The sequence below is a fragment of the Somniosus microcephalus genome, chromosome 4, assembly GCF_052327205.1.
Source record: "Somniosus microcephalus isolate GS21.2 chromosome 4, FLI_Smic_1.0, whole genome shotgun sequence".
NCBI lineage: Eukaryota > Metazoa > Chordata > Chondrichthyes > Squaliformes > Somniosidae > Somniosus > Somniosus microcephalus.
Window position 1 is genome coordinate 180679452 of NC_140990.1, and position 25224 is coordinate 180704675.

At 43.9% G+C, this 25224-nt stretch overlaps 2 protein-coding genes across 5 annotated transcripts in view; one reads left to right on the forward strand and one right to left on the reverse strand.

Moving 5' to 3' along the window:
* Positions 1–1239: 1239 nt before the first annotated feature.
* Positions 1240–17829, reverse strand: pofut2 (protein O-fucosyltransferase 2). The gene is made up of 9 exons (XM_085985549.1): positions 17590–17829; positions 15834–16084; positions 12477–12621; positions 9138–9248; positions 8388–8454; positions 7410–7535; positions 6679–6859; positions 5111–5234; positions 1240–3509 (listed from the first exon to the last, which is right to left on the reverse strand). The coding sequence occupies exons 1-9, from the start codon at positions 17745–17747 to the stop codon at positions 3356–3358; spliced, it is 1317 nt and encodes a 438-aa protein (XP_085841675.1). The 5' UTR covers positions 17748–17829; the 3' UTR covers positions 1240–3355.
* Positions 17669–25224, forward strand: part of ube2g2 (ubiquitin-conjugating enzyme E2G 2 (UBC7 homolog, yeast)) — a 63508-nt gene continuing 55952 nt past the window's right edge. The window contains exon 1 of one of the 4 annotated variants that reach the window (XM_085985556.1): positions 17669–17751. Coding sequence is in view for 2 of the 4 variants with exons in the window: in XM_085985550.1 (XP_085841676.1) it covers positions 17879–17921 (43 nt within the window). In the remaining 2 variants the exon portion in view is untranslated. Of the gene's footprint in view, positions 17752–17837; positions 17922–25224 lie in introns of those variants that run through there. The other 3 variants (XM_085985550.1, XM_085985555.1, XM_085985551.1) reach the window with 3 other exon arrangements.

Consider the following 25224-nt stretch of genomic DNA (forward strand, 5'->3'; position numbering starts at 1 on the left):
CAACATTCTGGGAGTCACCATTGACCAGAAACTTCACTGGACCAGCCACATAAATACTGTGGCAGCAAGAGCAGGTCAGAGGCTGGGTATTCTGCAGCGAGTGTCTCACCTCCTGACTCCCCAAAGCCTTTCCACCATCTACAAGGCACAAGTCAGGAGTGTGATGGAATACTCTCCACTTGCCTGGATGAGTGCAGCTCCAACAACACTCAAGAAGCTCGACACCATCCAGGACAAAGCAGCCCGTTTAATTGGCACCCCATCCACCACCTTAAACATTCACTTGCTCCACTACCAGCGCACTGTGGCTGCAGTGTGTACCATCTACAAGATGCACTGCAGCAACTCGCCAAGACTTCTTCGACAGCATCTCCCAAACCCACGACCTCTACCTACCAAGGGCAGCAGGCGCATGGGAACACCACCACCTGCAAGTTCATCTCCAAGTTACACACCATCCTGACTTGGAACTTTATCGCCGTTGGGTCAAAATCCTGGAACTCCCTCCCTAACAGCACTGTGGGAGTACCTTCACCACACGGACTGCAGTGGTTCAAGGTGGAGGCTCACCACCACCTTCTCAAGGGCAATTAGGGATGGACAATAAATGCTGGCCTTCCCAGCAACACTCACATCCCGGAATGAATAAAAAAACATATCCTATTCCTTTCTCCCTCATGTGCTTATCTAGCTTCCCCTTAAGTGCATCAACATTATTTGCCTCAACCTCTCCATGTGGTAGTGAATTCCACATTCTAATCACTCGCTGGGTAAACAAGGTTCTCCTACATTCTCTGTTGGAGACTATCTTATTTTTATGGCCGTTAGTTTTTGTCTCCCCACAAGTGGAAACATCTACCCTATCAAACCCATTCTTAATTTTAAAAACTTCTATTAGATCACCTCTGAGCCTTCTCCTTTCTAAAGAACCCCAGCCTGTTCAGCCTTTCCTAATAAGTATAATCTTTCAAAGTTTCATCAAGTTTGCTGATGTTTATGGGTCTGGACTGAGTCGAGGAGTTTTATACGCAGGGCAACAATATTCTATTCCTGGACAGCTATCATCTTTGGAGAATTCTGAAGTTGAGGTTGGCTAGTTGGGTTAAGGTTTCCAGATGAGTTCACTTAAAATGCTGCTGGCTTTTTCACTGTCACTTGTTCCAGTGTAAAACCTGATGCAATTGGCAAGCCATAGTTATAATGGGGTAAAGAACGAAGGAACTGGATTGTGAACTTCGATGTTATCAAATATTGTAGCTTTTTATTTTAAAAAAATTAACGTACAAACTGCTTTATAAATAGTTGGTGATTTATATTGTATTAAGGGTCAGAATAACATGGCGCTCTGTGCATTACACAGTGCACAGAGAACCTTTGTGCTTTTGGACCTACACAAACATGGACCTGAATTGTTTCTCAGGAGCAGCAGTTCTCGATGTGAACATTGATGGTGAGCTCTATAGTCAGTTCCAAGATGATAAAGAGATGAGATCAGAAGTGACAACTGAGCAAGAACACAAGACATGAGGAGATTCATTACGTCTCCATGTGGAGATGTTGTAACTTAGAAGAAAACGTGAGAATAGGCGAACAGTCTCATGTATAACAAAATGTACTAAAATCAGGAGAAACAAAGGGTTTAAAATGTTATGGAGTCCTAAAGTAGCCTGGGAACATGTGAGCACTGGTATTCAAAGGGAAGACCAGATTGTCTAGAGATATTCCAGGGAGCACATTTCAATCGTATTTTTTTTTTTTTTTTTTTTAAACACACCTGCCTACACAATGCTTTGCTTTAAATGTATTGCAACCTCAAATATCTCAAGGCTGGCCAGCAACAGCCAAAGGTGGTCTGCTACAAACGAGTGCGATCCATCTAAAATAAAACTCCAATTAATAAAGCACTGTAAATATTAGATTCTACAATATAAAGTTGCATATAATATGCCTTGATTTATACAATGAAAGTATAAAATACTTAGCGTTTGACAATTGTACAGGCCAGATTTTCCCTGTTAAGTAGATTTCAGCAGTCCAGTTGCAGCTCTTTCTGATCCAGAGTGGGCAGGTGTTTGTGCAGCTTTAGTGTAACTGTTCCAAGCTCACCTTCCCTCTGTAATCAAGGCTGTGTGAATTAGGTTGCTCAGTTAATCTGCACCAGTCTTCACCCTCTTAATTCAGATTATCTCAAAACATTGTTTTCCTAGGTCATATCTGGGTTAAGGGGGAACTGGATGGGCAAAGGATTGAACCTATTTCGGAATGGGCCAGGGAGGATTTGTTGGGAAATAGTTCTCAACTCAAAAGCCTGTGCATCACAGTCAAATGCTGCAAAATTGAACAATGACAACTGTAATGAACTTTGACCCAAGGGAATGTAATCTAATGCTTGGGCATTGGTATTTAACTCGATGAATAACGATATCAATATGGACTGGATATGGTAACCAAATCTCAAACTCTTTATAAATTATTAGGCACAAAAGACTGGAAGGCTCTGGTAAACCCAGAGTGGGCACTTGGGGGTCAGCTTTCATTGGTCACTATAGGCATTACCAACCTAATTAAATCAGTACTCAGCAGGTAGTGTCTCAGATCCTAATACTGTGCAGGGTAGGTTGACATTTGTAAAATATGTCCTTTGTATCTTTACAACCTACAGGTTGTAATTGAGTTAACTAGCACTAAAGACTTTTAACTTCTTAACAATCCCCATTGGGGCTAGGTTTTCCACAGGAATGATATCGAACTGGCAAAGAAGGGTTTTCCTACAGGAAATGTACTTCCTTTTGGCAGCGTGTACCCCAGCAGTAATGTTCTACTGTTTGTATAATCACTCTCAAGAGGAGTCTTACAGCAGGAGCCCAAGAGAGGAGACATCAAGCTGCTTCTACACCTGTGCTGAGTTTCCTCGAGCTCCTTCTTATACCCCTTAACAGGACAAGCTCTGATGAAATTCACCACCCCAGCTCGAACCCTCCCGGTTTCCCAGTAGAAGCATAAGGGGAAGTTTCTTGCTACTTTGAGAAGTGGTGTACTGTTTGTCCGTCCACTCTCCCAGTCGGAACCGCTATGGGAAGATGACCTCATTTGCTCAGCATAAGCCCTGTCAGGGAAATTGTGCCTTTGACACACTTGCTTTCTCAGCACCAGAAAGCTGCATGAAGATGACGTACTGTAACGGGGCCAAAAAGGAACTTGGGAAAATATAAATTTAATGAAGTGGTGTAAAATGTAGATAAGACCTTCTGCAAAGAGTGAGTTTGACTCTCTGATGCCCATCAAAAGTTGTGTCTGGATAACTTTGATCACATCACTGTTGAGGTAATCCCGCGACAGCACAGGCCCATCATGTTCAGTACACGATCTTCCAGTGTGTCGGCTGCTCGCAGTCCTTCTCTTGGTCACCACAGAACCTGTTGTAAGTGGTTTTGGGTTCGAAGCCAAGAATCTCCCGCTCCTCATGGATACGGAATGAGAATGTTGACACTGACGTTCCTATGAAGTATCTGCAAGAAAAGCAAAAGATTATGTGGTACTGTACTTACTAAATCAGAGCACACAGATTTAAAATAACTGGCAGAAGAACCAGAGAGGAGATAAGGAGCGAGTTGTTACAATCTGGAATGCGCTGCCTGAAAGGGTGGTGGAAGCAGATTCAATAGTAATTTTTAAAAGGAAATTGGATAAATATTTGAAAAAGAAAAATTTGCAGGCCTATAGGACTAATAGGATAGCTAGTTCAAAGAGTCGCCACAGGCATGATGGGCCGAATGGCCGCCTCCTGTGCTGCAAGATTCTATAGTGAGTACTTAATAACGATATATAATTGTAATTAAAGGATGTTCTTTTACTTGGGTTCCCCTTAACTGCTTTGTCCTAGGTATCTCTAATGTAATTTACGTTTGTTTGCTCATTTTTCTCCCTTCTTTCCCAGCACATTCCTTTTCCTTGTCTCTCTTTCTGGTGCCTGAGATACATGAAGCACTCAGCTGCGACTGAGAGCCCCAGGACCTGATTCTGGCCAATAGACAGCACACGTCACAAGCCAATCAGCCCCAGGGATATTTTCAGTGGAATATTATTCTGGTGGGGCTTCCCACTGGCAATGCGTGGATGGAAATACTCCACTAACACACGGGGAAGGGCTACAGTGTAAGATTTTTGAAGCCACTTTTTTTTTGTGGCCACCTCTGTATCAGGTCATCTTACCTGCAGTATCGTGGGAGCACACCCTCTCTTTCCCCACCTACGCTCCAAAAAAACCTCTATAACCGTAGCAGCCATTGTGCAAGCCAAATGGGCAGCTAGTTTCCCACCTCCATCCTGTATATGGACTGGGGTTTCTGTGACATAAGGAAATGCTCATAAATTGCTTTTTTTCCAATGGTAGAGATGAAGCTGTACTGAATGTGCCATTCTCATGTGTAATTATACTTAGAGAATTCAACTAAAATATTTAAAAATCAATGCAGACTATTCAGGATCCCAATAAAACTACCGCACTCTTTCCTCTGAGTCAGAAGGTTGTGGGTTCAAGTCCCACTCCAGAGACTTGAGCACGAAATTTAGGCTGACACTCCAGTGCAGTACTGAGGAAATGCTGCACTGTCAGAGGTGCCATCTTTTGGATGAGACGTTAAACCGAGGCCTCGCCTGTCCTCTCAGCTGGACATAAAAGATTTCATGGCACTATTCGAAGAACAGGGGAGTTCTGCCAGGTGTCCTGGCCAATATTTATCCTTCAATCAACATCACTAAAACAGATTACCTGGTCATTTATCTCTCTGCTGTTTGTGGGACCTGGCTATATGCAAATTGGCTGCCGCGTTTCCTACATTACAACAATGACTACAGTTGAAAAATACTTCATTGGCTGTGAAGTGTTTTGAAACGTCTAGAGGATGTGAAAGGTGCTGTTTAAATGAGGTTCTTTCTTTATTATTTAGACCTCACAGCTTCCCTGATGGCAGAGTAGGTAGATGCACAACCTGAGGTGATACTGAGCCAGTCAGAGCAGGCAGAGCCCTGACTTGTGCTGAGTTAGCAGGTTCCAGTTGGGTAGCTCGTGCCGAGCCAGTGTTAAGTCTATCTGACCCCTTGCTTCTACCTGGCGTGAGCACAGATCCACTGGTCAATGATTGCGACTCCCCCATCTCTGTATAGTTGTAGCTCCTTCTGGGTCGGTTCAAATCGAAGCATCATAGGGAGAAGGCTCTTCAACTCCTTCAGCTCTAAAAGAATAAAGATGTTAAACTTAGTTACATCCAGCTCTAATGGAATGGGAGAAACAGACTGCACACCTTCACCTGTTATTCACCTTCCCTTTTCATTAGGCAATATTAATTTCCTTACATTTCAAGCTGTCTTCATTTTTACAACTTACAAACTTTATCAGCACCCTGATTAATGCATTTTGAGCTAGTCACTCCCTTATAAAGAAAATGTTTGCTTGTTCGTTCTTATCTGTCCTTCTCCCTCAATGATACCACTCTCTTGCCCCAAGTGTCAGGACTAACTGAACAAATGTAGCTTGGATCCTTTTTTTGTTTACAGATTATATCCAAGTGCGGAGTTGTAAACTGGTGTTTCAGCCTCAATACTATCAAACCCTGGCTTGACACAGGGCTCCTCGTTTCCAACAAACCCTCTCGTTGATCATTAGCATCTGCTCTTCACCTTGACCTTCACGATCGCTGCTCTGAAATGGTCAGCAAGAGGTGAAAAACTTCAGCCCAGCTGGTTTTTTAAAAGAGATTTAGGGGTCCAGGTACAGAAATGACTACAAAAAATAATGAAAAAAGCGAATGGAATGTTAGTCTTTATCTCGAGGGCTGGAAATACAAAGGGGTGGAAGTTATGTTGCAGTTATATAAAGCTCTGACCCCATCTGGAGCACTGCGTTCAGTTCCGGACATCGCACCTCAGGAAGGATGTACAGTATTGGCCTTGGAGGGGGTGCTGCGCAGATTCACCAGAATGATACCGGGGCTAAAAGGGTTAAATTATGAGGACAGCTTGCGTAGACTAGGCTTGTATTCCCTTGAATATAGAAGATTAAAGGGTTATTTAATGAGGTGTTTAAGATGATTAAAGGATTTGATAGGGTAGAGAGAGAGAAACTATTTCCTTTGATGGGGCGTCCAGTAAGGGTTAGGCCGGTCAGGGGTGATGTCAGGAAGCACTAGGCTATGTCAATTGAAAGTTTCAAAACTGAGATTGATAGATTTTTGTTAGGTAAGGGTATTAAGGGTTACAGAACCAAGGCAGGTAAATAGAGTTCAGATACAAATCAGCCATAATTTAATTGAATGGTGGAACAGGCCCGAGGGGCTGAATGGCCTCCTCTTGTTCCTATGTAAAACGTCACCCCAGCTGTTTTTTTAAATCTCTCCTCCCTGAAGGGCATGAAGTTGAGATTGTCAATTTGGCACAGGAAGGGATTAAAGCTGTATCCCATCACTGTGTGGGCCAACATGCAAGTGCTCTAATGTGCTGGGTGAATTCAAAACAAAAATGAGAAACGTGCACAAAATGAGTGCAAGTAACTGTGGTGAGGAAAGATAGTGTATCTTTGACCTTGTCGATGTCACTGTTGGTGCTCGCCACCTGCAGCCTGGAGCACTTTGATCAGGGAGTGCCTGACCGGTGATAAACGGAGCCCACCGGGATTATTACCGTCCTCTGTAGCGTCTGTTGCTACAAACACTTTATCCAATTTCAGCTCTTTCATGAGGCTGTGAATCTTCTTGGCTGTTCCCTTGATGCTGGGGACATCCTTTCTGTGACCCCAGATAAAGTCCTTTCTCCTCAGGTGCACGCCCAAGTACGGGCCACCCCTGGCAGTGCCCAACTTCACCTGCAGCATAAGAGATTAAAAAGCTCAGGGTCAGATACGGTGGTGCGTATCCCAGCGCTCATAACAAAGTGCAGGACAGTCGATACATGGACCATATAAGGTCATTTTCTCTGGTTCATAATCACACTGCCCTGAAAAAAGATTTGCATTTATATAGCGCCTTTCACGACTTCAGGATGTCCCAAAGCGCTTTACAGCCAATGAAGCACTTTTGTAACGTAGTCACCGTTGTAATTTAGAAAACGCGGCAGCCAATTTGCGTGCAGCAAAGTCCCACAAACAGCAATGAAATAAATGACCAGATCATCTGTTTTTAGGTGTTGGTTGAGGAATAAGTAGTGACCAGGATACAGGGAAGAACTCCCTGCTCTTCTTCGAATAGTACCGTGGGATCTGAAGACTTTCATCCCATTGATCCCAGAGGTGAAAAGGATAGTGTTCAAACCCATTGTGCATCCAGTTCTACGTCTTTGTGCCTCCTGACACACTCTGAACTCAAGAAAGGCAGTTTGCTGCTGCAGCTTTTACCTGTACTTTGGTTGCAGCTCACCTTCATCCTGGTCCAATCCTCGTTGTAAACAGTCTTGTCCACTTCATCCGTAGAGTTTAGGTGCGTTGCCCTGAATTCATCCCCGACCATACGTAGATGTTTGGCAAACACCATGCTTCTCCGAGCCTGAGGGGCAGGAAGGAAAAAAGACAGACAGACTCATATTTAAACAGTGTCTTTCACAACCTCAGCATGTCCCAAAGTGCTTTACAGCCAATGAAGTACTTTTGAAGTGTGGTCACTGTTGTAATGTAGGAAACACGGCAGCCAATTTATGCACAGCAAGCTCCCACAAACAGCAACGTGATAAGGGGGTGTTGGGGTGCACAACATAATTGACTGCTCAGCCAAACAGAAGATGGACTTGCTGGTTACAAGTTTAAATTTTTTTTTAAATTGCTGGTGGATTTCTGAGCGCAGAAATGGTAACAAAAAAAACAAATAATGTAGTGTCCAGATTTGAGGTATAATCTGAAAATGTCCAAGGCACTGGGGGGTGGGCGGACCATGGACCACAGGCCTGAGAAAACCATATAGAAACATCATCGACATCTTGTATTTATATAGCGCCTTTAACATAGTAAAACATCCCCAGGCACTTCACAGGATTGTTATCAAACAAAATCTGACACCGAGCCCCATAAGGAGATGTTAGGACAGCTTGGTCAAAGAGGTAGGTTTTAAGGAGCATCTTAAAGGTGGAGAGGTTTAGGGAGGGAATTCCAGAGCTAAGGGCTTAGACGGCTGAAGGCACGGGGATGCACAAGAGGCCAGAATTGGAGAAACGCAGAGATCTCAGAGGATTGTAGGGCTGGAGAAGATTGTTATAGTGATCATGTGTTTGAGTAATGCTGTTTCCGTATGATTCAAAGAGCTTCAAGTGATAGGTGAGGTAGAAGGTATGCTAGGGGAAGGGTTTCAACTGTACTATGTAGAAGTCAGATCCCCAAATTGCATCTACAGCAATACAATACTCACGTCCCAGTAACTTTTGCCTGCATAATGGTCATGAAGGAGGTTTTCTGCTCTGTCCAACATTACAGACCTAGAACATAACCAAAAATACAAAATGTTTCATGTACTTGCCTCAACAAGAGCCCTCTGCCAGTGGTTTTCCCTCCTCACTTTTCAAAAAAAAATCATCACCAGGAATTACTACTATGGGGTATCTGTATGCATGGTGACTGCCTGCCCGCCCCTCCTCATCCCAATTCCTTTGTCTGCCTTTGAGTTCCTGATTTTGGGTTGTTCAATGGGTGCCCCACTCATCTTTCCACCCACATTCATTCCTATTAACTCATTGCAGTTTGTGGGATCTTGCTGTGCTCATATGAGCTGCCTTGTTTCCTACATTACAACAGTGACTACATCTCAAAGCACTTCATTGGTTATAAAGCACATTCGGACATCCCGAGGTCATGAAAGGCACTGTAGAAATGCAAGCACTTTCTTATTTCTTTACCAAATCCCCATATGCTACAGAAAGTTGTAAAAAGGGGTGAGTGTTTTACTGGAAGAAGCTAAGCACCCACATTCCTTGGTACTTAACCAACACTCAAGTGTCCCTTTAATGTGGTCAGGTGGACAACGATTTATTTTACTGTTTAAGAGTCCTCTTGTACTGGTATGAAAAAAGCATGGAGGGTTTTTAAAAAAAAAAATTGACAAATTACCCAAATGTAAAAATAAATATATTTTGTATTCCCTCAGTTCTGGTCACTCACTCACTGTGCTGTGGTGTTTTTCAGAAGAACTGATACCATGATGGAAGCCGAACCTTGCACTGACACACAGGCAACACTAAGGCCTCTCGTCTCCTCGTAACCCCAAAACCAACTCCTGTTACAAAAAACACAAATGCAAATTGAGGTTAGTGGCACAATTTAAGGTCACAAAGTCCTCTACTTCCTCTCGTTTCACAGCTGCTGATCTTTGTCTCAGTATAGATTTATTTGGAGTGACTGGTTGCGCATTTTACAGCTGAGAAAGAAAGAAGGGAGACTTATACAGTGCCTTTCAGGATGTCCCAAAGTACTTTGGAAGTGTAGTCACTGTTGTAATGTAGGAATTGTGGCAGCCCATTTGCACACAACAAGGTCCTCCAAACAGCAATGTGCTAATGATCAGATAATTGGTTTTTAATGTTGGTTGAGGGTTAAATATTGGCCAGGGCACTGGGGAGAACTCCCCTGCTCTTCTTCAAAATAGTGCCATGGGATCTTTTACGGCCACCTGACAGGGCCTCGGTTTAACGTCTCATCTGAAAGAGAGCACCTCCAACGGTGCAGCACTGGAGCGTCAGCCTGGAGTTTTGTGTTCAAGTCCCAGGAGTAGGACTTCAACCCACAACATTCTGACTCAGAGGCGATAGTGCTACCACTGAGCCAAGACTGACAGCTTAACCCAATACTGTCTTTGCCCATCATCTGCGAATATGTGCTTTCATTAGGGAATGCTGCAAGAATGGGAACTCATGTTTATTTATCCCTTCCCTAATATTACCGCTAATGCCCCGATGAGATCATTTAACTCAGCACAGACTAGAGATCAAACTTGGGATCGACCTGGTCTGTATATTGTTGATGAAAACACTTATTTTGATGCTGAACCCTCAGTAATGTATGTTACAATCTAGACGGTCTTCACACACTTCTTGTACCTAGGTCAGCCGTGGCTCAGTGGGTAGCACTCTCACCTCGGAATCAGAAGGTTGTGGGTTCAAGTCCTACTCCAGAAACTTGAGCACAAAATCTAAGCCGACACTCCAGTGCAGTACCGAGGGAGTGCTGCACAGTTGGAGGTGCTCTCTTTCAGATGAGACATTAAACCAAGGCCCCTCTCTCAGGTGGATGTAAAAGATCCCATGGCACTATTTCTAAGAAGAGCAGGGGCGTTCTCCTCGGTGTCCTGGCCAATATTTATCCCTCAACCAACATCACTAAAAACAGATTATCTGATCATCAGCACATTGCTGTTTGTGGAACCTTGTTGTGTGCAAATGGGCTGTCACAATTACAACAGTGACTACGCTTCAAAAGTACTTCAGTACAAAGAACTACTGCCACAGGCAAGCCCACACTCCCTATAAACTGAAAAGTGTGCAAAACAATCTGGGTAGGAGCGAATCTTGGATACACACTAAACGCTTCATCTGCTAATAAACTCACTGATCATAATGTAAGATGCCTTGTATCTCCCGTCTCTGACAGTTGGGACAAATAACACTGACTGACTGTATAACTTGGGTTATAAACTACGAATCAGGTTTACTGAGTAAAATCAGCAGAAGCATGAGCGAGTGCAGCAGATTTCACTAGGTTACAAAATGTTACTTAAATTTCCAGCCCCTGTTCCAAAAGAAGTGCATCTCAAAGTCCTTGAGGTTCTCTGTAATAACACTTAACTTGGACCAGATAGAAAATTTAAAGACATTAAATTGCAATTTCAGGCAACAGTTATACTCGAATTCTGCTCAAACTGCAAAGGGATATCAAGGTGTCTTTCACGCTTGAGTACAGTTCTCCCTCACAATAGGGTTAAAAAGCAGCAAGCTGCTTTCCCAGAAACCTCTTCTAACCTTCCACCCATTTCAGGACAAGGCCAAGCTGTGATAGTCTTGCTTGCAGAATTCCTGGCGGTGTAAGAAAAGGGTTAATCGGACTGTCCTGAAGTATGTTAATGTTACACTGCTATTGGTTTCTCTTTATATTGTAATAATATTAACCTTTAGCCTTTGCCTGTTAAGCAGGGAAGGTTAAGTCAATTTAAAGTACCACTGGGCTATTGATTCATGGCTGATCTTAAAGAAATGGCCAGTTTAGTCACTTCAGTAATCCTAATTAAAAGACATGCCAGTGCATACTGATTCATATATTTTAGAGAACTTTAATCAGTTGATGACAAGTGCAGGAAAAAACAGTTCTGCAAAGTCTGAGTTGACTGGTACAAAGTGATACTGAATCAAAGACAGACTTATAATTAAAAGTTTAACTTGGTGGAATAGCAATTATATGCAACAAGAATTAAACTATCGATAAGATAACAAAGCAGGGGAGTTGTACCGATAAAAATAACTCCTTAAATTTAAAGTTATTGGTATGGGGTGAGTCAATTAAACTTTCCTTATATGGAGTTGTATTTTAACTTTTATATAATTATGTAATGCAGAATTGAATGGATTGCCAGGTGGAGGAAGTGAGAGAAATGTATAAAAACTGGCTTTGTAAGAGCTCAGAACTGTAACACATTTGGATCCCCAACCAACCATCCTTGGGTCTGGTTGCAAGTATTACTTTTTAGGAGTATGTTTATGTACTATTTGCTGTTTACTTAATAAATCAGTGATACCTGATATTCAATGTACAAGAACCGCATTTATTTGAGGAGTAAATTATAAATAAGAACCCGTTCTCCAACAGTGGGGCAAACATTGCCATTGATTAGCTCCATCTGCTTCTCACAACCAGGTGAATAATTAAGTGTTTGTCACTTATGTGGACTTGGCAATCAATGCCCGTTAAATCATTTACCTGGACAGATATGACTCGTCTCTTTGATTTTTAAGTGAGCTTAATGTGACAACAAAGGAAAACAACAAATTAAAGTTGTCCAGGTACTAGAATTCAAAAAAAGGAATATTAAAAATAAAGCATTTTATATAAGAAACAAGACAGGTCTGATCAAACGTATTGTGCTCCTCCTCCAATAGAGTAGCTGAGTGGACATGACTTGCATCTTTTCCCTTCATCATTTTAGTGTTTGCCGGTTTTTTGTACATTTCCAAAAGGGAACTGAATAAATACTTGGAGGAGAAATTTGCAGGACTATGGGGAAAGAGCAGGGGAGCGGGACTAACTGGATCGGTCTTTCAAAGAGTCGGCACAGGCACGATGGGCCGAATGGATTCCTTCTGTGCTGTATCATTCTATAAGCCCGGCCAGAAAAAAAATCAGACTCCAAGGTTGCAATGTAACAATAACTCCTGCCTTCGTTAATATTAAGGAAAAAAATGAAGAACAAACACAATATTGGGTTTCAATAAGAGCCACAAATAAGCCTTCCAAATACCTGTAAAAGCCCTGTTTGTCATTCCTGTAGCTGAGATCCTCGATGCAAAGCCGCTCATCCACCTTTTCTTCCCAGTGGCCCTCTGTCCAACCTTCTGCATATCCTTGCAGAACATAGACTTGCTGTATGAATGGACCCCCAGACTCTGAGTGAGCAAGAGAGAGAGCGATTAGCAAAGAGAGATCCATCCTGTAAAGGGAGCAGAGCTGAACCAACGCTGCGTCATTCAAGCAAGAATGCACAGCCTGAAAGGGTGGTGGAAACAGATTCAATAGCAACTTTCAAAAGGGAATTGGATAAATACATGAAAAGAAAAAAATTGCTGGACTATTGAGGAAAGAGCGGGGGAGTGGGACTAATTGGATAGCTCTTTCAAAGAGCCAGCACAGGCACGATGGGCCGAATGGCCTCCTTTTGTGCTGTAAGATTCTTTGATTCAAAAAGAACCACTCACTGTATTGGAGTTAAAGATTGGTTTTATTGCAATGAATTAGCCAATGAAAAAGCAGCTGTAGAACTCTTGCTACTTGTGGGCTAGGGATTTTCTGAAAACACTTCTGGTCCATGTTGAAAGAGGGATTTATATTTGTACTGACTACTCCCAGGATCAGCTAACGTACAGGTAGTGGTCTAGTGAGGGGCAAGACCGGTCCCAACTCTTATCTCAACAACTGCTTGCTTCTTTATAACACCATTAATGTAGGAAAACATTCCAGGGTGCTTTATAGAAGGACAATTTTTTTAAAAAGGAACAGATGTTGAGCCATCGTGGGAGAGGTGACTGAAAGCTTTGTTGAAAAGATGGGTTGCAGGAGGCTTTTAACGGTGGGGAGAGAAGTCAAGAGGAGGAGTTTAGGGAAGGAGTACCAGGGAGTGCAGCGGCTAAATGAGCTTCCACTGATGGTGCAGGTAAGCAGAGGAGGAATGAACAGTAGACCAGTGTCGGACCACTGAAGAGTGGGAGAGGTTGCAACGGTGGGGTGTGATGATGCCTGGAGAGATCTGATGATGAGGAGGAGTTTCAATTCAATGTGTTGGGTGACAGGTAGCCTATGCAGATCAGAAAGGATGCGAGTGATTTGTGAGTGGGATTTGAATGCAGGACAGGATACAGGAAGATGAGTTTTGAAGTTCACTAAGGTAGGGAGACTTTGGAGGAAGTCAAATCTGGACGTGGCTAAAGCATGGATAAGGATTGCAATGGCACAGGGGCTGGGCGATGGATGGAAACTCAGCTCTGGGTCGAACAGGACCCAAGGTTTGTATGGAAAGATCAGCCCGTGAGGGATTGCGTAGGATTCAGAGTTTATGACGGGCTGAAAATGCTATGTAGCGAGGAGGAAGTTTGATGGGTTGAATGAGCTTTTCATTTCATGTTTTAAGTTTTTTTTAGGGGGGGGGGGGGGGGGGAGGAGAGAAAGAGAAGCCATGTCCCATGAATCGTTGGTACCAGAGTGAAGACTTAGTTAATATATTTTTCCAGTCAGCTAGACTTTGTAACTGTTGACAGAGAATATTTTTTTTTACTTGTTCCTGGGATGTGGGCATCACTGGCAAGGCCAGCATTTATTGCCCACCCCTAATTGCCTTTGAGAAGGTGGTGGTGAGCCACCTTCTTGAACCACTGCAGTCCGTGTGGTGAAGGTACTCCCACAGTGCTGTTAGGGAAGGAGTTCCAGGATTTTGACCCAGCGACGATGAAGGAATGGCAATATATTACCAAGTCAGGTTGGTGTGACTTGGGGGGGGGGAACTTGGAGGTGGTGGTGTTCCCATGCGCCTGCTGCCCTTGTCCTTCTAGGTGGTGGACGTTGCAGGTTTTGGAGGTGCTGTTGAAGAAGACCTGGCGAGCTGCTGCAGTGCATCTTGTAGATGGTACACACTGCAGCCACGGTGCGCTGGTGGTGGAGGGAGTGAATGTTTAAGGTGGTGGATGAGATGCCAATCAAACGGGCTTCTTTGTCCTGTATGGTATCGAGCTTCTTGAGTGTTGTTGGAGCTGCACTCATCCAGGCAAGTGGAAAGTATTCCCTCACACTCCTGACTTGTGCCTTGTAGATGGTGGAAAGGCTTTGGGGAGTCAGGAGGTGAGACACTTGCTGCAGAATACCAAGCCTCTGACCTGCTCTTGTAGCCACAATATTTATGTGGCTGGTCCAGTTAAGTTTCTGGTCAATGGTGACCCGTGACCGCCCCCCCCCCCCCCAGGATGTTGATGGTGGGGGATTCGGCGATGGTAATGCCGTTGAATGTCAAGGGACGGTGATTAGACTCTCCTGGAGAGAGTCATTGCCTGGCATTTGTGTGGCGCGAGTGTTACTCGCCACTTATCAGCCCAAGCCTGAATATCGTCCAGGTCTTGCTGCATGCGGGCATGGACTGCTTCATTATTTGAGAATAGATAGCACAAAAGCAGGCCATTCAGCCCAACTAGTCTGTGCTGGTGTTTATACTCCACACGAGTCTCCTCCCATTCCATCTGCCTCATCTCAGCCTTTCAGTGTATTTTTCTATTCCCTTTTCTCTCATGTACTCATTTAGCTTCCTATTGAAAGCATATTCAGCATAAACAGACTATTTATTTCAAACATTAGCCCACTAGTTGTTATGCTCTGGAATGCACTCCCTGAAAGGGTGGTGGAAGTAGATTCAATAGGAACTTTCAAAAGGAAATTGGATATATATTGAATAGGAAGCTATTTTCAGGGCTATGGGGAAAGAGCAGGGTTGTGGGACTAATTGGATCGCTCTTTCAAAGAGCCAGCACTGGCACGAATGGCCTCCTTCTGTGCTACATGATTCTATGAATTTGTTCTGTGGCAAGGCTGTATTTATTACCCATCCCTAGTTCCCCTGAGGTGGTCCTCCTCACTAGCTGAATGACATCAGAGGGCATCAAATTTCAACCACACAGATTGGAGTCACGTCTAGGCCAGAGCAGGTAAGGGAAGCAGGTTCCCTTACCTGAACGACATGAATGAACCTACTGAGTTTTTATGAAAATCTTGCGTTTTTTTCCTTTACTGCCCACGATTTGCCAGATTTACTGAATTCCATTTTATAAGTTGCCATTATGGGATTTAAACTCTCAAACTCTGGTTGCCAATCCAGTACCATAGACACTACATATTTGCACCACTTCTAGTTTTGTCAAGAATTTTAATATTCCCCAATCAAGGTGCTTTAAAGTATTCTAATTTGGACTGCACCTACAAGTTATTGCGTATTGAATAAAACATTAAACAGCCCAAAACTAATTTGGAAGGTCTCGTTAAAGTGAGATTAGGTTCCTTTTATATTTGTCCCAGACTTAGCAGGCAATCAGAATTTCCCATGGCAGGTTAAGGTTAAAGGTACCTGCAATGAACTGCTCATATTCAATGATGGGGATGTTCTTGTTTAAGCTGGGCACGTCAAAAAATGCAGCCCATGGGATGCGAACTTGTTCAAGACCTTTGCTCTGCCAGTGGTAGAGATGCCCCCAGGGAGGAAGGACTAGCACCCAGACTTCACTCTTTAACAGTGTCTTCATCAAGGATGCCATACGGAGATAGACATCTCGCCGAAGATTAAATCCCTCAGGTGGATTCACATCATATAATAAATACCTAAAGACAGAGAAAATATTTGTGTGACATCCTGCACTTTATGTCCTTTTTACGACAGAGTCTTCTGCGGTGCTCCCCTGATATTGGTTGTATTTCTCAATTGCATGAAGAAAGATATGCACATTTTCAAAAGATCTTTCTCCAAAGAATGAAGTTGACATGGTAGATTATTATACTGTCAGAGGCGTCGTCTTTTGGATGAGACATTAAACTGAGGCCCCGTCTGCCTTCTCAGTTGTCGTAAAAGATCCCACGGCACTATTTCGAAGAAGAGCAGGGGAGTTCTCCCTGGTGCCCTGGCCAATATTTATCCCTCAATCAACATCACAAAAAAAAAGATTTTCTGGTCATTTATTGCATTGCTGTTACAAATTGGTTGTCACGTTTCCTACATCACAACACGTGACTACACTTCAAAATTACTTCATTTGTTGTAAAGCGCTTTGGGATGTCCTGAGGTCATGAAAAGCGTTGTATAAATAAAAGTCTTCCTTTCTTACACAGCAAGAGTTTCTGCTTAAAAAATATGGTTAATTTGGATTGTATAGGTGGGAGTCAACCCATTGACAGGAGCAAAGGACAGAGGGAGGGAAAAAGAAAGTGAATTAATGATAAAACTACCAGTTTGGGAGGGGAAGATTAAAACGAAAAGCATGAAAAGTATGTACTGAGTTACACAAAGAGAGAACGTGGAAGAGAATTGGTTTTTGATTGAAGTCATGGATGCTTTCGCTAAATTGATTGTTGGTTAAGATTGGTCTGTGCTGACACCTGGATACAAAACAGTGGAGAGACAGGTACCAAATATTGCGACCCCTCTTGGAGTTGGATCGTGGCAGGTAACGGAGTTAATGGTTGGGTGGGGAGGGATAATTGGGACCAACCATAGTATGGTGGGATCATGGGAGGTTATAAATCAGCCCCCATTTTTTAAAAGTTATACCTTGTTTTCATATTTCCATTCTAAATTCCTGTGTCCGCATTTATAACAGAAAAAAGTGTCCCTGTAGGTTTGTCGTGCTGTAATTACACCTTCCTGCTAGCGGCGGCATTAAATCATTGGAACCACAGTGTGACAAGTTTTCACAGGCCATTCCAATTATAAATATAAAAAAGCAAAATACTGCGGATACTGGAAATCTGAAATAACAGAAAATGCTGGAAATACTCAGCAGGCCAGGCAGCATCCGTGGAGAGAGAAACAGAGTTAACGTTTCAGGTCTGGGACCCTTCATCAGAACTCTGTTTCTCTCTCCACGAATGCTGCCTGGCCTGCTGAGTATTTCCAGCATTTTCTGTTATTTCCAATTATAAATACACTTAAATACAGGCTCTGAGAATGGAAAAACTGAGAGACAGTGCCTGCGTCTTTACAACTTTTAATAGATTATAGCTTGCGCCCCCTGTTATTTTCTGTATGTGACCTCCCCGCTGGAGCTTTCGTGCTCCTGGTCCTGTTATTGTGGCCGCCGTGCAGTGTGATTGTCCCCTCCTCCGCCCGTTACCTGCGCTGTTGGGCTGCGAACACGGCGCTGGCGGCGGTCTGGCCCGGGCTGAAGGCTTCGCCGTCCCCCGCAAGCTGAGCAGCACCAGGCGGCCCGAGGCCCAGGAGACAGAGGAGCCAGAGTCGGCGGAAGGAAAAGTGCGGCGTCGGTACCGCCATGACGGTGGGTGGTTGAGAGGGGGCTGGGGTGCTGCGCCGCGAATCCCCGTCCCCCGCCCCGCCGGAAGCGGAAGTGCGTGCGGTGTGTCGCTGTAACAGGTCCCCTCTGTGGCGCAGTACGGGCTCGGGCGATGGCAGGAACTGCACTCAAGCGGCTGATGGCCGAGTACAAGCGTGAGTAGTGAGGGCGCCGACTGTACAATGAGGCCGCGGCTAGATAAGGCTGGGCCGGGCCCAGGGGGCGGAAAGGCCGCAGTATCGGATCGGCGAGATATTGAGGCAGGGCCGCGATTCCCGGCCCTTCAAGTGTTGGACACCCGATGTCCAGGGGAGCCGAGTGACAGGGCAGCACGACTGGAAATAAATACCTATTTTTTTTAAAGAAAGTTCAGAAATGTGGAAGTGGTCGCCCACTCCAATAAATGGAGGCTCTTCTCTCTCTCCCCCCTCCCCCGTGTCAGGCCCCGAGAGAAATCCGAGCTCACTGACCCAGAGAGAGAGAGCTGAGGGGCACGGAATTGTCAGCGGTTTGAGAGAGGCAAACTGCTCGATTGTTACCTGCAAAAGATGAGATTGATCCCTAGAGCGAGGAAAAGAGCGATTCGTGTCTTGGATTTAATTAGTTGGAGTAATAACATTGCAGTTATTACCTCTGACTCGCGCTTATGTGAAAAAATAAATTGGCAAGAAACTATCAGTGGCCTTGGTTACTAAGCATACATCGCAGTTTTGATTTGCAAACTGCCAGTTAACCCTAAGCTCACCTTAGTAAGGGCAGAGATCTGACACACACCCATTTATATAGCACTTTCAAGACCCCAGGATGTCCCAAATACAGACATATGGGGATAAAATCCAGTTGATTGCTTTTATTGTTTTGTAGGCGAGCACGTCAGCCAGCTTGCACACTGCAAGGTCCCATAAACAGCAGATGGGATAAATGACCAGTTAATCTGTTTTTGGTGGTGTTGGTTCGGGGATGAATTTTGGCCAGGACACCGGAAGAATTCTCGGCTCTTTGAATAGAGCTAAGGGGTTTTCTTGCGTCCACCTGACCAGAGAGATGGGGCCTCAGTGTAATGCCTCCCTTAGTACTGCAGTGGATCACCAATCGAGATTATGTGCTCAGGTCTTGGAGTGGGACTTGAATTTATAACATTCTGACTCTGGTAAGAATGCTACCACTGAGCCAAGACTGATGCATACTGCTAAACACTGTTTAATGCCAGAGAATATTCCAGTACAGTTACAGGCTTGATTAACATCAGCAGGACTACAAATCTCAATTTAGAGTGATAGGGGCATGACTGCAGCTGTTTTCCATGGTCTCATAAAAATGTAGCCTCTCTATGCAAAGTAGCACAGTAACAAGCCTACGACTATTAATTCTACAAGAACGAAAGACTTGCATTTAAAAAGTGCCTTTAAAGATCTCGGGGCCTACCAAAGCGTTTTACAGCCAATGAGGTACTTTTGAAATGTCGTCACTGTTGTAGAAACCACAGCAGCCAATTTGCTCTCAGCAGTGTGATAAACATAGAAAAATAGGAGTAGGAGTAGGCCATTCGGCCCTTCGAGCCTGCTCCGCCATTCAATATGATCATGGCTGATCCTCTATCTCAGACAATGACCAGATAATCTGTTTGTCATGTTGGTTGAGGGATAAATATTGTCCAGGACACCAGGGTTAACTCCCCTGCTCTTCTTCAAAATAGTGCCATTGGAACTTTTATATTCACCTGAGGGGGCAGACGGGGCCTTGGCTTAATGTCTCATCCAAAAGACAGCACATCCGGCAGTACAGCACTCCCTCAGTACTGGCACTGGAATGCCATAGAGTCATAACGGCACAGAAGGAGGCCATTTGGCCCATCGAGTCCGTGCCGGCTCTCTGTAGAGCAATCCAGTCAGTCCCATTCCTCTGCTCCATCCCGTAGCCCTGCAAGTTTATTTCCCTCAAGTGCCTATCCAGTCTCCCCTTGAAAACACTTCCACCACTTCTGTCGGCAGCGAATTCCAGGTCATCACCACTCGCTGCGTAAAAAAGTTTTTCCTCACAGCCCCCCTGTATCTCTTGCCCAAAACCTTAAATCTGTGTCCCCTAGTCCTTGTACCATCAACTAGTGGGAACAGCCTTTCCCTGTCTAGCCTATCCAAACCCGTCCTAATCTTGTACACCTCTATCAAATCACCCCTCAACCTCCCTTGCTCTAATGAAAACAAATCGAGCTTCTCCAGCCTGTTCTAGCAGCTAAGATCCCCCATCCCTGGAACCATTCTGGTAAATCTCCTCTGCACCCTCTCAAGTGCCTTCACATCCTTCCTAAAGTGTGGTGACCAGAACTGGACGCAATACTCCAGTTGTGGCCTAACCAGCGCTTTATAGAGGTTCAGCATAACTTCTCTACTTTTGTACTCAATACCTCTATTTATGAAGCCCAAGATCCCGTATGCTTTGCTAACCACTCTCTCAATATGTCCCGCCACCTTCAGGGACCTATGCACATTAACTCCCAGGTCCCTCTGTCCCTGCACAGTCTTTAAAACTGTGCCATTAAGTGTATATTGCCTCTCCCTGTTCCTTCTGCCAAAATGCATCACCTCACACTTCTCTGTATTAAGTTCCGTCTGCCCATTCTGCTAGCCTTTCTATGTCCTGCTGCAGTCGATTGGTATCATCCTCACTTTTGCCACACCCCCAAGTTTGGTGTCATCGGCAGATTTAGAAATTCTACTCTGTATTCCAATATCCAGGTCATATATCAAAAAAAGCAGTGGCCCCAGCACTGACCCTTGGGGAACACCACTGTCTACCATCCTCCAGTCTGATAAACAGCCATTTACCACAATTCGCTGTTTTCTGTCCTTAAGCCAATTCCTTATCCAAGCTGCCACTGACCCACCTATTCCACGAGCCTCAATTCTGTAAACCAGCCTTCTATGTGGTACTTTGTCAAACGCCTTCTGAAAATCCATGTAGACAACATCCATTGCATTCCCTTCATCGATCCTCCCTGTTACTTCATCCAAAAAATTCAATTAGATTAGTCAAACACGATCTGCCTTTTACAAATCCGTGTTGGCTCTCCTTAATTAGTTTAAACCTCTCCAAGTGCCCGTTAATTTTTTCCTTGATTATTGTTTCTAAAACTTTACCCGCCACTGATGTTAAATGGACCAGCCTGCAGTTACTAGGATTGTCCTTGTACCCTTTCTTGAACAATCAACCTAGATTATGTACTCAAGTCTCTGGATGGGAACTTGAACCCACAACCTTCTGACTCAGAGGTCAGAGAGCTACCTACTGAGACACAGCTAACACCAGAGACAACAGTGTTGGCGTTTGAAGTACCGTGTTCATGTTAGCTGGGAGGAAGGCGGAAAACAATGAGGGTGTGCATGGTACTGATCACGGAGAAAGAAATGTATGTGTGAACATTATTGAGGGTGAGAAATGAGAGAATCTGCTCTGTCAGGCTGCATCCTTTGGTGCTGTTCAAGCTTGGTGTTGCATTTAATGCAGTCATCACAGTTTATTTAGGGATGAATGAGACCACTAGGCCCCCATAATTGCTGCACCTAATTCATCCTCATGGATTGGATGGTGCTTAGAACATAAGAAATAGGAGCAGGAGTAGGCCAATCGGCCCCTCGAGCCTGCTCCACCATTCAATAAGATCATGGCTGATCTGATCCTAACCTCAAATCTTCTATCACTCTGCATCCACCCGAACCCATGTGATCTCCCGGGAGAGGCAAAAAACCAGATAAAGACCCAATGGCCAATTTGGGAGAAAAAAATCTGGGAAATTCCTCTCCGACCCATCTAGGCGATCGAAATTCTTCCAGGAGATCACTCTGTCCCTATATTTTCTACAGTACTTACCTTCTGTAAAGGCGATCTCCACCCCAGCCAGGAACAGGAATAAAACCATCTCCTGAAATCTAACAGAATTAGAACACAGTAGGAGCAGAACAAGGCTACACGGCCCCTGGGCCCACTCCACTACCCACAGGGCCATGACCATTCCGAACCCAGACTCATGTCCAATTTCCTGCCCGCTCCCCGTAACCCTTAATTCCCTTTACTTCTAGGAAACTATCTATTTCTGTTTTAAATTTATTTAATGATGTAGCTTCCACAGCTTTCTGGGGCAGCAAATTCCACAAACCTACCACCCTCTGAGTGAAGAAGTTTCTCCTCATCTCAGTTTTGAATGAGCAGCCCCTTATTTTAAGATTATGCCCCCTAGTTCTAGTTTCACCCATCATTGGGAACATCCTCACCGCATCCACCCGATCAAGCCCCTTCACAATCTTATATGTTTCAATAAGATCGCCTCTCATTCTTCTGAACTCCAATGAGTAGAGTCCCAATCTACTCAACCTCTCCTCATATGACCACCCCCTCATCCCCGGGATTAACCGAGTGAACCTTCTTTGTACTGACTCGAGAGCAAGTATGTCTTTTCTTAAGTATGGACACCAAAACTGTATGCAGTATTCCAGGTGCGGTCTCACCAATACCTTGTACAACTGCAGCAATACCTCCCTGTTTTTATATTCCAACCCCCTAGCAATAAAAGCCAACATTCCATTGGCCTTCTTAATCACTTGCTGCACCTGCATACTAACTTTTTGAGTTTCGTGCACCAGGACCCCCAGATCCCTTTGTACTACAGTACTTTCCAGTTTCTTGCCATTAAGATAATAACTTGCTCTATGATTTTTCCTGCCAAAGTGCATAACCCCTCACTTTCCAGTATTGTATTCCATCTGCCAAATCTCTGCCCACTTACTTAGCCTGTCTATGTCCCTTTGCAGGTTTTTTATGTCCTCCTCACTCACTACTTTCCGTCCCATCTTTGTATCATCTGCAAACTTTGATATGTTACACTCGGTCCCCTCCTCCAAATCGTTAATATAGATTGTAAAGAGTTGGGGACCCAGCACTGACCCCTGCGGAACACCACTAGTTACTGGTTGCCAATCTGAGAACGAACCATTTATCCCAACTCTCTGCTTTCTGTTAGAGAGCCAATCCTCCACCCACGCCAGAATATTACCCCCAATCCCGTGATTCTTTATCTTGAGCAATAATCTTTTGTGTGGCACCTTGTCAAATGCCTTTTGGAAGTCTAAATACACTACGTCCACTGGTTCCCCTTTATCCACCCTGTATGTTACTTCCTCAAAAAACTCAAGCAAATTTGTTAAACATGACTTCCCCTTCATGAAACCATGCTGAGTTTGCCCCATTAAATTATGTTTATCCAAATGTCCCGTTACTGTCTCCTTAATAATGGACTCTAACATTTTACCAACCACAGATGTTAGGCTAACAGGTCTATAGTTTCCAGCCTTCTGCCTACTACCCTTTTTAAATAAGGGTGTTACATTAGCAGTTTTCCAATCTGCCGGGACCTTTGCTGAGTCCAGTGAGTTTTGGAAAATTATTACCAATGCATCCACAATCCCTACCGCTACTTCCCTCAAGACCCTGGGATGCAAGCCATCAGGTCCAGGGGATTTATCCGCCTTGAGTCCCATTATTTTACCAAGTACCACTTCCTTAGTGATTTTAATTGTATTCAGTTCCTCCCCCCCTAGAGCCCCCTGTTTGTCCAGTGTTGGGATATTCTTAGTGTCCTCTACTGTAAAGACTGATACAAAATAATTGTTCAGTGTTTTTGCCATCTCCATGTTTCCCACCATTAATTTCCCGGTCTCATCCTCTAAGGGACCAACATTTACTTTAGCCACCCTTTTTTTCTTTTTATATAACTATAGAAACTTTTACTGTCTGTTTTTATATTTTTTGCTAATTTACTTTCATAATCTATCTTCCCTTTCTTAATCAATTTTTTTGTTATTTTTTGCTGTCTTTTAAAGACTTCCCAATCTTCCATCCTCCCACTAGATTTGGCTACCTTATATGCCCTTGATTTTAGTCGGATACTATCCTTAATTACTTTACTTAGCCACGGATGGCTATCTTTTCTTTTACACCCTTTTTTCCTCAGTGGAATATATTTTTTTTGGAAGTTGTAAAATAACTCCTTAAATGTACACCACTGGTCATGTACCGTCTTACCCTTTAATCTATTTTCCCAGTCCACTCTAATTAATTCCGCTCTCATACCTTCATAGTCTCCTTTATTCAAGCTTAGCACGCTTGTTTGAGATCCAACCTTCTCACCCTCTAATTGAATATGGAACTCAACCATGTTATGGTCACTCATTCCAAGGGGATCCTTTACTAGGACATTTTTAATTAATCCTGTCTCATTACACAGGACCAAATCTAAGGTTGCTTGCCCCCTGGTCGGTTCAGTTACATACTGCTCAAGAAACCCATCCCTAATACACTCAATGAACTCTTCCTCAAGGCTGTGAGTCATTTATTCTTTGCTTGAGCTTCTTGTATCATTATCCTGTCTTTTGGATGAGGCGTTAAACCGAGGCCCCCGTCTTCCCGCTCAGGTGGATGTAAAAGATCCCATGGCACTATTTCGAAGAAGAGCAGGGGAGTTCTCCCCGGTGTCCTGGCCAATGTTTATCCCTCAACCAACATCACTGAAACAGCTTATCTGCTCATTGCTGTTTGTGGCAGCTTGCTGTGCACAAATTGGCTGCCGCATTTCCTACATTACAACAGTGACTACACTTCAAAAAGTACTTCATTGGCTGTAAAGGGCTTTGGGATGTCCGGTGGTCGTGACAGGCGCTATAGGAATGCAAGTCTGTCTGTCTTCCATGAGAAGCACTCGGCTGAATTGCTGCCACTCGTGTTTTCTGTTGTATATTGGGAAGTAATTTTCACATCTTTCAGTATAAGGCCTTTTGTATTGTGTGAGGATCTAGCCACTGACAGATTAATTGTGGAGTATGTGTGAGATGTTGCGTGAACAAATAAAATTGTTCCTTGCAGAATTCACTGAGATTTGCCAAGAGTTGAAGTCGAGACTTCTCCCAAGAGTTTTTTTGAGATTGTTTTATGCTGTAAGCAAATCAGCTCCACAGCTTTTAACATGAAGTGATGCTTTAGTCTGTTATAAGTGCTTCAGTTAAGAACTAGTCTCAAATTTTAATTATTAAAATTTGTTCCAACTGCATGGAATTATATCAGTATTAGTTTGGAGATGATTAAAACAGAATAACGTATGTAAAATATTAAACAAAAACAGAAAATGCTGGAAATACTCAGCAGGTCAGGCAGCATCTGTGGAGAGAGTTATAGAGTTATACAGCACAGAAAGAGGCCCTTTGGCCCATCGTGTCCGCACCGGCCATCAAGCCCTGTCTATTCTAATCCCATTTTCCAGCACTTGGTCCGTAGCCTTGTATGCTATGGCGTTTCAAGTGCTCATCTAAATGCTTCTTGAATGTTGTGAGGGTTCCTGCCTCTACCAACCTTTCAGGCAGTGAGTTCCAGATTCCAACCACCCTCTGGGTGAAAAAGTGTTTCCTCAAATCC